At 34.3% G+C, this 14,465-nt stretch overlaps 1 protein-coding gene across 2 annotated transcripts in view; it reads left to right on the forward strand.

Annotated features, from left to right (window-relative positions):
- Positions 1 to 14,177, forward strand: part of Snrk (SNF related kinase) — a 480,315-nt gene extending 466,138 nt beyond the window's left edge. For both annotated transcript variants that reach the window (XM_068372811.1, XM_068372810.1), the window contains exon 10: positions 9,786 to 14,177. In XM_068372811.1, coding sequence (XP_068228912.1) covers positions 9,786 to 11,756 — 1,971 coding nt within the window. In that variant the 3' untranslated portion in view covers positions 11,757 to 14,177. The remainder of the gene's footprint in view (positions 1 to 9,785) is intronic.
- The last annotated feature ends 288 nt before the right edge of the window (positions 14,178 to 14,465 follow it).

Raw genomic sequence — 14,465 nt, forward strand, 5'->3', positions numbered from 1 at the left:
GTGTAAGCCTTAACTACTATTTTTGTTTTTATTCAGCACTTAGATGCACCCACGTTCTAACTTCCTACATTGCCTCTGCTCACTCTTCATTTCATCCATCTTACTTTCTAATTGCTATCAAATTTTACTTCATTTTACAACTGCAAATATTTTCTCCAAGTTGTACCTCAGATGAATATCCAGTACAGTACAGGCAACTGTTGTTATGGGATGAACCAATAAATGATTAATCACCTGAATAATATATAACTTTCCTTATTCAAATGAGTTGTCCAACCTCCCTGTAACAGCTTATCTGATCTTGTTTTTTTTTCCTTAAATTCTCTACAGTACTGTGTAAAATTGTATGTCTTATCAAACTAAAATATTTTTATGTACTGGATTGGATATGATTTATTACTGTACATTGTAAGGTGTGCAGCCATTTATCAAGTTGGACATTTGTTTTAGTAAGAAGCCATCTTTAAGCCTCAACATCATGGTTAATAATCGGTTTAGGACATATCATTATGATTATTATTATTATTTTTTATTATTATTATTATTATTATTATTATTACTGAGGATAGATGAAATTTTATTTTGCATGTATCAAATCTTTTCGTTTTCTCGAAAATACTTTATACTTAAGAACTTTTAAGTTTTATAGGAACTACTGTCTCCATCATCAAATGAATTGATAAAAGAAACAGACAAGTAATTCATACTGTACTGTATGCAATAGCTGGTTCATGTTTGGTATTTTGACCAGATAACCATTCTGGTTTATTGTGGTTATACTTGCCATCTGTTGCTCACAGGGGAGAGGGGGGTTAATCTTGATTGTGGGTCACAAAGATCAGGTGTATGGTGTTTATCAAGCCAAGGAATACTTCTGGAGAGTAAGGGTACGTAGCAGAGCTGAAGAAATTATCTTCTTTGAGCACATAGCTATCATTTATCTTGTCTAAAACATTTGAAGGTTTGTTTTCAGCTTCCTTTCAATCTGTTTTTGAGTAACCTAATACATTCATATAGCAACTATTCCCCATGTTTATAAGGAGTTTCATTTATATTTGTTGACACTTGTCCATATAATAATACAGGTATGCAATAAATAGAAGGGGTTTTAGAGGCATAATTAAGAACCTTATAGATGATGCAAAAGAAGTCATTTTGTATGAGAGTATATTTCTATAAAAGCATATTTTTACCACCAGTGTGCCCCACAAGTAAGGAGGGGACCAACAGAATCTAGTTAGTTGCACATCTGTCTTAAAAACTATTTGAAAGTTCCTGAGGATAGTGGGAGTTTGCAGATATGTATAATAAAGTGATTAAGGTAGATAAGGGCTGTTCTGTATACTTCTAGCTGTAGAATAATTGTTAATTTTTATGCAATAATGAATTACTGAATTCAGTAAGAATTGTAAGGTTGTTCATGAAAGGTTCTATTTCATAAAACTTTTAGCACATCATGTCATTATACTTTAGGACATTTATAGTGACAGACATGTATGAATGGGAGTTTAACTTTTTCTTTGGAGGTAAACTGAACAAGCTCAAGGTTGGAATGCATATGAAATTGTTGGTGTGTGCATTATCAAACGGCTGTATGAATTAACATGAATTCAAGCTTATATTGTAGATTTGATCTGCCTTTTGCTATACATGGGATTATAGCTTATTCTGCATTTTACAGCCTGTGAAGTGTATTGCCCTGTTATTGAAGTGTATGAGCCATTTTTTGAGTGATAGAAAGCAACTTTTATTTTTGGACCATAGTAAAAGTTCTTTGAATTACTAATCTTATTAGACATAAGCTTTCAATAGTTGAATTTCCTTAAAGTTGTCGATGTTTTATTAATGTAACCCAATTTTTTTTTTTTTTTTTATATATGCAAAATTACTCTTGTAATTATCATATTCTTATTATGGTTTCTTTCCATTGGCACACAATTTTTTCTGTTATGATTGTGCAAGGTACTTTGTTTTTATTACAAAAACCTGTTTTAGTTTTAGTAAGGTAATATGTGCATTTAATTTTGGTGTGGGAAACTAGATTATTGTTGTGTCAATACAGGATGTAGTTTTATGTTATTAAATTTTTAGATGCAATGCATTTGAAATATTAGTGCTAGCTCAAGAATATTTTCAACAGAAAGGTCTTCTTCCCTATTAGCAAATGGAAACATGTAATGATGAGTAAATGTGTTTTGATGGTTCTAAGACTAAAAATACAAAGTACAGTATAGTATATGTCCTTTCTAATAAAGGCAATTTTTACATGAGATTTCGTAATTTCATGCCGGAAATACTCTAGTACATTACATATAACAACTGTAGTAACGTTAATGCAGATTATATAATCTTTTTGTTTTAAGGCTATGTTGTAAGCTTAACTATATGTTCAATTGTCTACAGTATTTGATTGAAACTTACTTATTCATTGGTCATTTCATTGGAATGCATAAATAGATAACTCGCCAAGCTCGAAATACAGTATAATTGTATGAGTAATACCTACGGTAATCAAAATTGATACCCTATATTATAGAAATGGTCTCAGCCATTTTAAAAGTATTCTCAACTGATTTATATTTTGTGACAGATTTGTATATTTCCAGATATAAAATTGCATAAATTTACATTCAAATATCCATGAAAACTACTGATCTCTTGTTTGAAATGTCATGAAAATTAGTATAAAAATTTACAATTCATTTCTCACGTAATAAAACATATAAACTGTTGAAATTCAGTAGTTGTAAAGAAAACTGAAAAGGATTGGAAGAAAATTGCACAGTATAGACAGGATATGGTGCATAAGGTTGACTGTAAATGGCTGTTGTTGGTCAATGCCTTAAGGGGAAAGCATCAGAAATCTTCCAAATGGACACAAACTGATTACTGTACACCAAAACTAAAAGTTTCCCATTTTGCTCTCCTTTCAGTAGGTCTAGGCTGTTAGTATAGTAGTGAGTCAATCTAGCAGTTAATGCAATAACCTTGGCTTCAGTACTCCATGGATGGTTGTCTTTCAGATATCTCCACTACCGTGTGCTATAGGTTGGCACTTTGTTTATCTCTTCAGATTGTGTGGTATTTAAGTTATTAGTGATTGTATGGGATGTTTTCTCCTTGATTTTTTTTAGTAATTTATGTGTAGATTGTTCAAGGGATTTATTCTGGGCAATCATGATCCCCATCTCTTTGTGCTTTGTGCTGGGACAATATTGTGACTTGGGTAATTGTTGTGAGAAATTTGAAGGGCTCACTATTCTTCTTATGAAAAAGTATTTTGATATGGTAGCTGACCAATTAACTTCCTAATGTGAAAGGAAGCTAACGTACATTTAGCATTAGGCTAGTTGATTACAGTGGGGATGAACTCTTGTGCTCTGATAGTTATGAGCTTCATAAGCCCTTTTCTTCTTTGGATTAATTTGTTTATGAGCTTCGTAAGCCCTTTTCTTCTTTGGATTAATTTGTTAAGTCTAAGAAGGCGATTGAGTCTGCTCAGTTTTGAACTGTAGCCCAACTCCCTAAGTTTTGCCTAGTGGTTCTAGTGTACCAGTCAGTAAGGGTTCTGATGGTGTACAGAGTCAGTCACCTCCCCATGAGCCTCAGAGTCTCGAAATACAGTACTTCAATTCCTTCTATTGCAAAATCATTGCATTTCCGTGATCCGGTCTGCTTCTTATGACCACTGGAATCCAAGTTAAAAGATGAAGCTGGTAGCCTGGATCCTAATATCCCCACCCTCGCTGAAGTAAATGCTTGTGAATAACCACTTTATTCATATATTAAGGGTATGACGTATCATATGGTTCCTGTGGCACAGAGGATACCTATAATAGATAAATATTTTAAAACTGATTGGTTGCATCATTTTTTGGATGGCAGGGCACAATTGTCTGAAGAAGACTCAGTCACTAGCACTTCTGGAGTGGTGGAAATGTAGGTGCTAGTACGTACCGCAACGGCTGAAACAAATTCCTTGCCTAGCACAGGTGCAAAGGTTCCTATTCAAAGTACACAAAAAGAAAGGCCTGTGATTAACTTTTTAGAAAATTCATCAGGCAAAGAAGATGAAGATAATGATGATATGGAGGAAGAGATCAACTCAGGAGTTATCGCCTTTTCGGTCATTAAGGAAACTTATTTCTGAAAGATATCCAAATCAGTTATGAAAGATAAGTTCTGATTCATTTTACTTTACAGTATTCTTATAAGTGGACCAAAGTTGCCACCTACAAAATGATTTATATCTCAGTTTTCAGACATTTTTATAGAGTCAATAAATTATTATCTTGAGTGTAAGGGAAAGCTGCTGATTATGCTTCCCATGAGGTGTTAAAACCTTTTCTCCCACTAAAGCATTCGGAAAAATATTAAACAAACCAATTGCCTAATCTTGTTATTATTAAATTAAGATTAAATTACTTCTCTGGAACCTATCATTAATGTTGATACAAGAAAACTTTTTATTACAGAGTTTTCAAGCTGATTGATTAAAGAAATGTTGGTTGTTGGTACAGTAATTTGCAGATTATTGGGATTATTTCAAATCTTATAGAAGAGAAGTTTGCAGGACATCAGGATTCTAATCTTATTTGGCATTATCTGATTTGTTTAGATAAGACTTATTTTAGATTTGTCTGTCAAGGCTGTCGGAGCCCTTGTGAGTTTTGTAGTTAAGCGGAGGGAACAAGTGTGTTCTTATATGGTTGGGGCATTGTCTGATGTGCAGATACATTCTATGAATTTTTCCCCTATTTTGGGTTCTGTATTAAATATGAATAGAATGATAAGATGACGGAAGAAGTGGATGCCAGGACACAAAATTATGCTTTGAGATCTCTCCCTCAAAAAGAAAAACCTGTTTCTCCCCATAGACTAGTATCAGTTATGTATCTAGAATTTTTTCCTCTCAAAATAGATAGTGATACACCTTCAGGATTTTACTCTACCAGATGTTTCTGCCGAAATGCCAATAGAACTAGAAATCTTATAGGAGGACACCATGGCGTTGTCTCCCAACAGATTCCTTAGGAGGAAGTCTTTCTCTCTTTTATCAGGTTTTGGAAAGCATTCATCCCAAACTGTGGGTGTTATCCATAGTCATAGAGGGCTATCCAATTATTCTGTGGTCCAGTTTTCCCTTGCCCAAGGAACCAATACCTTTTCCAAGTGATCTTAAGTAACTCAGCAAAGGCCCAGATTTTTAAAATAGAAATGGTAAAACTCTCAGAGAAGAATGTAATACAATAGAAGTCTTGAATCTATCTGGATTTTTAGTACATCTTACGCTTAGTCCCCAAAGTATCGGTAGATTGGAGACCATTTGTAGATGTTTCAATTCTAAACAAGTCTACAGTTCTCACCAAATTTTTTATAGAAATACTCTCGACAGTCCTGAGGGTAGTAATGAAAGGAAAGTGGATGATTTTGATAGACTAGTCAGATGCATACTTTCCCATTCCTATTCATCAAAATTCAATGAATCTCCTTTAGTTCATGAACAGTTCAAATGTTTACCAATTCAATTGCCCATGTTTTGGTTTCAGTACTGCTTCTCAAGTCTTCATAAGAGGGATGGCTCTCACTTCCAAATAGATAAGGTTTCTGAGAATCCCTGTATTTTTATATCTGGACAACTGGCTATTTTTAATGATTCTTTGGAAATGATTCGTGTTCAACAAGGTTGGGAGTCTTGGTTAATTTAGAAAAATCTCTTTTGATTCTGACTCAGGATTCTGAATTTGGGGTTGATAATAGCAATAGTTCCTTTTCGGGTTTTTCCATCGGAAAGAAGGTTCCGTCTTTTCTTCTTTTGTTGGAAAGGTTCAAGAGAATGAAGTCAATGTCAGTTCAGTGCAGCTTCTTTAGAAAAATTTGCTCCAATGGGTTGCATAAAGATGAGAGTTTTCCAATATCATCTTAGTTGGAACTGAAACAGGATATTTAACCTTGACAAAATTTGTATTCTGGTGAAAGAAATATCTACTACTGTGTTCATGGGATGATCATCGATTATCACAAGAAGTATCTTTAGAAGTAAGGATTCTGGCTCTCTCTTTGTTCATGGATATAACTTTAGATTTTCTTCATCTTTCAAGGAAGTGGATGAAGAAAGAATCAACTCGTCAAATCCTTTGTCTGAAACTGTTAGTACTGTTCAAGGCCCTGTAGACTTAGGAGTTGCTGGTATCAGGAAAGTCATGGCAGTGTTTTCATACAGCGTGACAACATTAGCTTATATTTGGAAACAAGGCTGGTAACAGGAAAGTACATGGCTGTGTTTTCAGACTGCGTTCCAATATTAGCTTATATTTGGAAACAGAGGAACCAGGATGGAATTCATATTCTGTATAGCAGAAGTTTTATTTACTTGGAAATTGAACATCTTGGCAGATCAGTTAAGTAGTAAAAAACTCTCAAGCGAATGGTCTCTGCATCTTTCAGTTTGTCCAGAGACTTGGAATAGGTGGAGAAGACTAAACTTGGACATTTTTGCAATATCTTTCAACTAGAAGATATTGTTTTGCTCACTAGTTCCAGAACTTATGACAGGAAAAATGAATGCTCTGCTACAGGAAGGGTCAAAACTGGATTGGTAGGCCTTTTCTCTATTCTCCATTACAGTATTTGAGCTGTGATAAACAAGTTTCGTGTGTCTACAATGGTGGCTCCCTTTTTGGCAATAAAGTGATTTACAGATCTATGGCCTCTGATGTCATAATCTCCGAGGAATTTGGTTTACAAAATCAATCCTCTCAAACAACCAATTTTGACATAGGTATATCCAACCTCGTATGCGCTACATAAAACCGCATGGAAATTGTCCATCATATTTTAAGAAACAAGGGTTTTAGAAGTCTCTAAATTGTCTATCTTCGGTTTTAAAAGGCAGTCTACTAATAAAGTCATACCCCCTTTACGCTGGTTCTACATACAGTACATCAGTTCTGACTTTACTTTGCTCATCCTTGAATATTAAATACAAAAATAAAATCTACTTTATGCTGTTTTACGGGACCTTATGTCGGACTACAGTTAAACAATAACAATGAAGTACTTTATTATATTTCACATGGAAGTTTATTATTGTAGTTTTCGTATTTTGATAAAATGATAGCAGGTTGTATGTACTTTACAGTACCTTTTCATGGTCAGCACAGGTATGGGGAACATATGTCACTTTATAGGGATAAAATCTTAATTTCATAAAACCTCTACTTATATCTGGTCTATTGTAACCAATTAATGACATAATGCAGTGTTACTCTAATTTTTATCAAAGACAATTAAATATTGATTTTGATTGTTGGGAGTTAGTGAATGTTTCAGTGGCTAGAATTTGTTTGAATGATATTGTTTTGTTAAATTTTTTTCCCCTTTTTTAAGAAAAAAAAAAAAAAAAAACAGTCCATTCCAGTTATTAAAAGTTGTATATTCATGCTTAGTACCGTACTCAGGCATCTAGGATTGAATTTATCTGCTACGTTTATTAATGTGGATGTATTTAGGTCTTTTAATATTGAAATCCATCGGTTGTCAGAGTGATTTTATTATCTAGATATAGCATTAAAATACAGAAAAGATTTGCGCTTTGAACCTTTAGAAGATATTTCTGTTAAGGATCTCGCTGCTAAGACATTTCTTATTGGTGTTGGTGTCAGCTAAATGTAAGAGTGAACTACAAGTTATTTATTTGATGTAGGTTTTGGAGAAAATAAAAGGATTTGAGCTCTTTTACCTAAATTCACAGCTAAGAATGAATTTAAGATGTGGATAAAAAGAGGTTAATTTATTATAAATTGGCCCTAAGAGAAATTCATATCAGTACGAGATACATAATGAAATCATTTGTTATGGGTGAAAATTTGGTACTCGAACTATATGCAAGATTACAAGTCTTGTACAATTATATGCAGTAATACTGTAATTTATTATTAATTTTTAGACCACAAAAATGACTATTCTTTATTAAAAATAAGTAAAATATGAAACTTATATGCCCTCAGAAACCTGTGATAATAAGAGGAGTCCACAATATAGATTTTCATACTTGTATATTTATAAATGTGCAATTTACTGAGGGAGGGATAGGTGAACTGCGATAGGATTAGAGATCACTGTACAGTAGTTTGATTGTGGAGTGGTATTTTGGGACACAATCTGGAAACATGAGTTAAGGCACACTTGGTTTCGCAATGGTTTTTAACCATGGTATTGGTCTAGGAGGTGAGTCTAGTACTGTACTATTTAAGTTTATGTTAGGAACTTAAATTTCCTATCTTTTTTCCTCTCTGACCTTCTCCATCAGAGTGTAGGAGACAGCAATATGAACATTATTGGAGGTTCTTAGAAATAAATGGAATTTTAGAAATAAAATTTATCATTTTTATACAGTATTTACCTGATGTTCTTATACATGCCCCCCCCCCTCCCCACTGGCTAGTGATGTTAGGAATATAGGCAATTAGTTTTAACTTTCAGACTAAATGGCAAAGCATTAACAGCATACCCAAGCCAAGGTTATTACCATTAACTGCTAGATTGTCTTGTACTAGAGGCCTAAGCATGTTGAAAGGAAAGAAAACTAGTAGTTTTTACTTTTGGGTTAAATGTCAATACTGTATAAGCCAGGCTTCGAGAAAGAAGCAATATGAACATCAGGTGCGTGCAGTATAGAAATGGATTTTATTATTAAAATTCCATTTTTTTCAAATTGTATTTTGTTTTACGATATGAATTTTAAATTTCCTTTGTTGAACAACGTAATAAAAACAGAATAGGTTTAGTAGGGTACTTAATTATTAACTGTAATTGTAATGCTAATGGGAAAAATAAACTTTTATATTTTTATATTTTTAACCATGTTCAGTACTTGGAATTAAAGCAAATTATATTTCATATTTATTTATTTCATGAGATTTGCATTTTTCATGTTTTCAATACTGTATACTTTATAAAGCATTATTCTGTATATTGCTCACTTTTTGTGGGAGAGCCATTTACTTGCTTTAGGAAAAAGTGTGCAAGCTTAACAATTATTTGAATAGGATTTAATTCCAGTTGAGCATTGGTCATTACCAGTGTATTAGTGAATGAGGAAGTTTTAAAGAATGAATGACACTTTACTCTTATGGGAAATCTCCAGAAATTGAATATACCTTAGACATTAAAAATTTTGTAAGTTATAGACCATATTGAAAATTTTAACATTTGTCCAGAAAATTCAAGCCCTTTAGAAAAAATTCCCTAACATTGTCATTTTGTATAAGGGTCTTTAAGCATTTTACCATTAACATTTCAAATGGAAAGAGATAGCTTTAGAATTACAAGTGTAATTTAGGAATGGAAGACCTTTGTGTTGAGCATGTTAGCAGCTGATCCTTAAAAATTACTCATTACTTTGCTTGGATATTTTTAAGCTTTCTGTTTTGACTCACAACAAGACTCATGTTCTTATCATTTATCAGTTTTCAGCTCAGGATCTTACAAAAATAATTAGGACAAAGGATTTTATGCCTATTTGCTTTGAGAATACTACTTCACGTTGCATCAGTTTTCTATGAAAAAAAATGTCTTACATTATTTGATTTTTCTCTGTAGTAAATATATTTTTCTTACATCATTCATTTAATGTGTATCTTATGGTCTGTGTATTACACACTGTTTCTGCACAGTTGGAAAAGTAATTGTGAAGTATTTTTGGCTATTGTAATACTGTATGTATATTTTTATAGTTGTGTCTTGTAATGTAGATTGCAATAAGTTTTATACTGTTATTTCAGGTTCGAACTGGAGGAAGAATGAGGACTTTTAGCATTTTAGAGGAAGAGGAAGAAGAAGAAGAAGAAGAGGAAGAACCAAAAGAAGAAGCAGATGAAAAGAAAGAAGAGGAGGATACTGCAGATAAAGGACAACGGTCACGAAGCGGATCACGCAGTGGGTCCCGAAGTGGTTCTAGGAGTGGATCAAGAAGTGGATCCCGAAGAGGTTCACGGGCATCTAGTAATTCATCTTTGAAAGAGAAATGTGTTAGAGATATGAAACTGGACCTTTCTCTTTTACACCGTCTTGAGTGTGTTAGACGTGGTAGTGGTTCACATCAAGGGTCTCTTCAAGGGTCTGCTGCTACTTCACCTTCTGGTGATGATCCGCCTTTGCCAGAACCTCCATTCCCCCCTTCTTCAAATATTGGATTAGGCCGAGGAAGAGCTAAAAGTGCAGGCACTTCACCTGTTACAACGCCTCCAAGCAGTTTAGCCCCACCAAACTTCACTCCGACAACTAATAATAATAACGGTAATGCTAATAGTAATAACAGTAATACTCTTTCCACAAATACTACGCAAGGACCAATGTTGCCACCACCTAGAATTACACCACAGTCTTCAGTTTCTTCATCTCCCACATCTCAAGCTTCTTCACCAACATCCCCAGGACCACAGCAGTTGCCATCGTCACCAAAGAACCAAGGTTCCTTCTTCAATCACAAATTCAAGACACTCCCATCACCAAATAGAAGGCTTCATTCTGTTCGTTCCTCTCCACAACTTATGCTTAATGAAATATTTGAGGAAGGAGAGTCAGATGGGGAAGGTAGCAGCGGGAGTAATCGTATGACTAGTACATCTGCTAATAATGTTGGTGGGGCAGTAGCTTCTCCCGTTGTAATGCGCAGACATAGACTAGTAAGATCACGAACTGCTTCTTGCAGTTCATCAGATGCTTCAGATGATGATCAAGATGCTAGAAAAAGACGGCAACAGCGGGTACTAACAAGGCATTTGGCACGAGACTTATTAGATGAGCAGTGTGACTCTCAAGAAGTGTTGACATCAATAAATATTGAAAAAGTTGATGGATTTCAAACTAGTGAAGTAATAGTAGAGGAACCAAATAACCAGACCCTCATTCCTCCCCCTGTAATAGACAGCCTTGGTAGTTTGCAAGGTCAAGCCAATGCCCGTGGGAACAGGCCATTATCAGCTGCTTGTGATGATGAACGTAAAGCTGGAAACCACAAGGAAGAAGCTGGAAGTACTGAAAATATGTTAGATATTGACACAACACTGCGAGAAAGCCGATCTTTAAACTGCATAGTTTTAGCTACTGGCGAACAAGAAGGAGAGGTCCCTGCAAGTAGTGTATCTGAGGCCTCACTTCTTGAACAATGTGCATCCAGTAACATAATTGTGTCTACTGACAATGTAACCACAATATACATAGAAAATAAACCCTGTTCTGAAACTACTAAAGATGATAAACAGCATCAAGCAGATAATGTTAGAGATCGTGTGGTAATCAGAGTAACTGATGATAATGGACAGTGTGAAGATAGCTTTCCTGAAGGAATGGAGAGTCCATCAGAAAAGTCGTTAACTTCCTCCAGCAAAGATGCAGGATCTTCCCAAGTGATTGGTGCTAGTGATGTTGTGGTTGGACTTATAGATTCACCTAGGCCAGTGCGACAAGCTGGTGCTCGTCCTGTGTCAGACTCCCAGGTAATTACAAGACCACCACACTCACCTTCTTTGATCAAATCTGTATCAAACATGGAAACTTTAAGTGGTAATGGGGAAAAACCAAATAACAAATTTTCCTTAAGGACTAGTGCAACCAATGGCTCATTGGCAGCTGGCCGAAATCACTGTGTTATGGATATTAATCAGAATACAGGAGGGAGAAAAAATCGCTCAGAAAAATCCAATGGTGCTCTTGCAATACAGGGCACTTCAAAATGCTGTAGTTTATCTTGAGGTTTCTGATTTATAATAGACTTAACAAAAATAACACGTTTACACTGTACAGTATATAACAAGTCATACACTTGAAAGTTTCCCAATTCCCTCAGTATGTGCTTGTATAAATGTGAAGTGATATTAAACAATTTTGTTATATGCATAGACCAATTTGTAACCTGTACATACATATAAATATTTAAAACCTTAACCTGGCAGGCCCCAGGGAAAGGTGATAATTTACGTTGGCTGGTTAGCCAAAATTACGCTGAAGTTCTTTGTGTACTTTCATCTGTGTCATGACTGGGCTGTTCTCATGCCAGGTTTCATGAAACAGCCTTACTGTAACAAAAATAAGAGAATGCTGGTCTATATACTGTATCTAACACTATTACTTTTCCTTGAAGATATTTTCCCATGAGTGTCAAGATTGATGTCCTTCTTGAAGATATTTCCCATGAGAGTGTGTCGACTGTCTTTGTGATGGTGAATACTACCAAAAACTAAATGTTGAGATCTCACAACAAGAAGCACAGCAAAGAATCTTATACAGTCAATATTTTTATAATATAAAAGACTTCTTTGTACATACCGTAAATATCTTATTTGTTCAACTGGTGGCAATATTTTTGGGTGACTATGGAGGGTGAGTTCTCTTGTCATGGTACAGCAGAACCTCAAGTTTGTAGTTTGTGTTTACCTTCAGTGTGACTGGGTATCTTGCATTACTTGACTTCTCTTTTGATAGTACTTAAAAGTACATTTATGTGTATATATGTATATGTTTCACATACCGATATGTACCAATAAAGACACAGACAAGTATGATCTTGTCATAATGTTGAATTTCCATTATCTTGATCAATGTACTGCTTATTTATCAGGATTGTGCTTTCATCTGAATCCTTTATTTTCAAATGATATAATTTTGCTTCCTCGTTTTCATGGTGTATTTGTTTTTGTTATTTTTTTCATAAAACTGTATGGCTTTGTGATTTCCCTCCTCCTGTTGACTCATATATATGCATACACATAGAGAATATTTATATACAAAATACCTTCTTGCCAACCCTAGTCAAAACCTAGTCTGCATCATGTACAGGTGGAAGATATACAATCATTTTAAATTAGCTCTCCTACTAAGAGTTATAGTATAACTAATGGATACTATAAGTCTTGTAATAATTTATTTCTTTTGCAAAGCTTAATATCATAAGAACACATCTGGGAATTGTGAATTTTATAGTTGGGTACATGCAATACAGCTAATGGGGTTTGACATAAGGGCAAGAGCATCTATTAACTTGTGTACATTTAGAACCTAAATTATTGTACCTCATGCTGAAATATCTCTAAAAGAATTAGAGTAACATGAAAGTCACGTATTTCCCGTGTTCCCTCCATTATTTATTTTACTTATCTTTATACATTGTAGGGAAGTAAATAATGTAGTTGCCAACTGGAAACTTAATTTTTATGAAGAAATGCCATTATATCTAAAGATATTTCTACTTTTCTGAACTTAGAAGGACCCTTTTAGAAGTGCAAGGTCCTTAGTTATTTAGCCCCTTCTTGTAGTTTGGTGTTCCTTGTTAGAAGGTAGTGCCAGGTACATGGAATTTTTTTTCTTCAAGTACAGTGTAAAGACTTGATTTAACTGAAAAATGTCTTCTTAGCTGTAACTGATGTCATGTTATGTGTTGTACTGAACTATAATCTCAAATTCCATATTAGCTTAATTTATTAGTTCATGTTAATAATTAATCATGTATGCCATTCCATGTTACCAGCCCAAGCTTCTTCCATTCGACTGCATTTTTGAGTGACTGACATTGCAACTGTTTTCCTTAAATGAGAATATTTGTACAACTTATGTTGCATCGTAATCATGTGACTTATTTTTACGTATTTCTCTATCAAATACTATGTATGAATTTTGGAAGTACAAACCATTACTTTGCTAGAGCCTATTACCCTGCTGTCTGAGGAAAACGTCAACTAGAAGTTTATTGAGAAAGACAAATAAGTTACATTTCAAGAAAGGTGAGGAGATCCCTCAGGTGGTGTTATAGTTCTTGTTTCCTTACCTACTTACAGTTTTAATCATTGGCTTCTTATGATGTGTGTACTGTACAGTATTCCATTTTGTATAGCATAAGATTTTTCAGTCCATTTGTCCTTGGTAACATTTTTCTTTCTTGTGAATAATCTGTTTAAACTGACTGGAATTAACTTTTTGATTTCTTGTTATTCTATAGTGTATTTTGACATTGGGGTTTATTGTCAATTTCCAGTGTTTAGGTATTGTTGCTCATCTTTTGAGCAGTATAGTACAGTATACAAGTTTTTCAGTTAGGCCTACTTAATGCTTTGTTTGTAATTAATGTCTATTTCATTATATGATTTTACATTCAATGGGCCCAATTCAATAAGCTTTAATCAAGAGTTTTATTTACCTAGTCCGAGCCCGCGTAACACTTTTTATTTTACTATATTAAAGGCAATGCCTAGTATAGTTTGCTGACCATGTCTCATGTCTCCCTTAGAATCTTTTTTGCTAGAAATGTGTTCAAAATTTACAAAGGTACTTGAAGGGTGATAAACTAACATATCTAGGCATGAGATCTGATTGATTGGAATTTATCTGGCATGGCAACTATCGGGGTCAACGATGCCAAACCTACTATGATAATGTAATAGAAAATTCATTGGATTAAATACAAGGCT

The sequence above is a fragment of the Palaemon carinicauda genome, chromosome 4 (genome assembly GCF_036898095.1).
Source record: "Palaemon carinicauda isolate YSFRI2023 chromosome 4, ASM3689809v2, whole genome shotgun sequence".
NCBI lineage: Eukaryota > Metazoa > Arthropoda > Malacostraca > Decapoda > Palaemonidae > Palaemon > Palaemon carinicauda.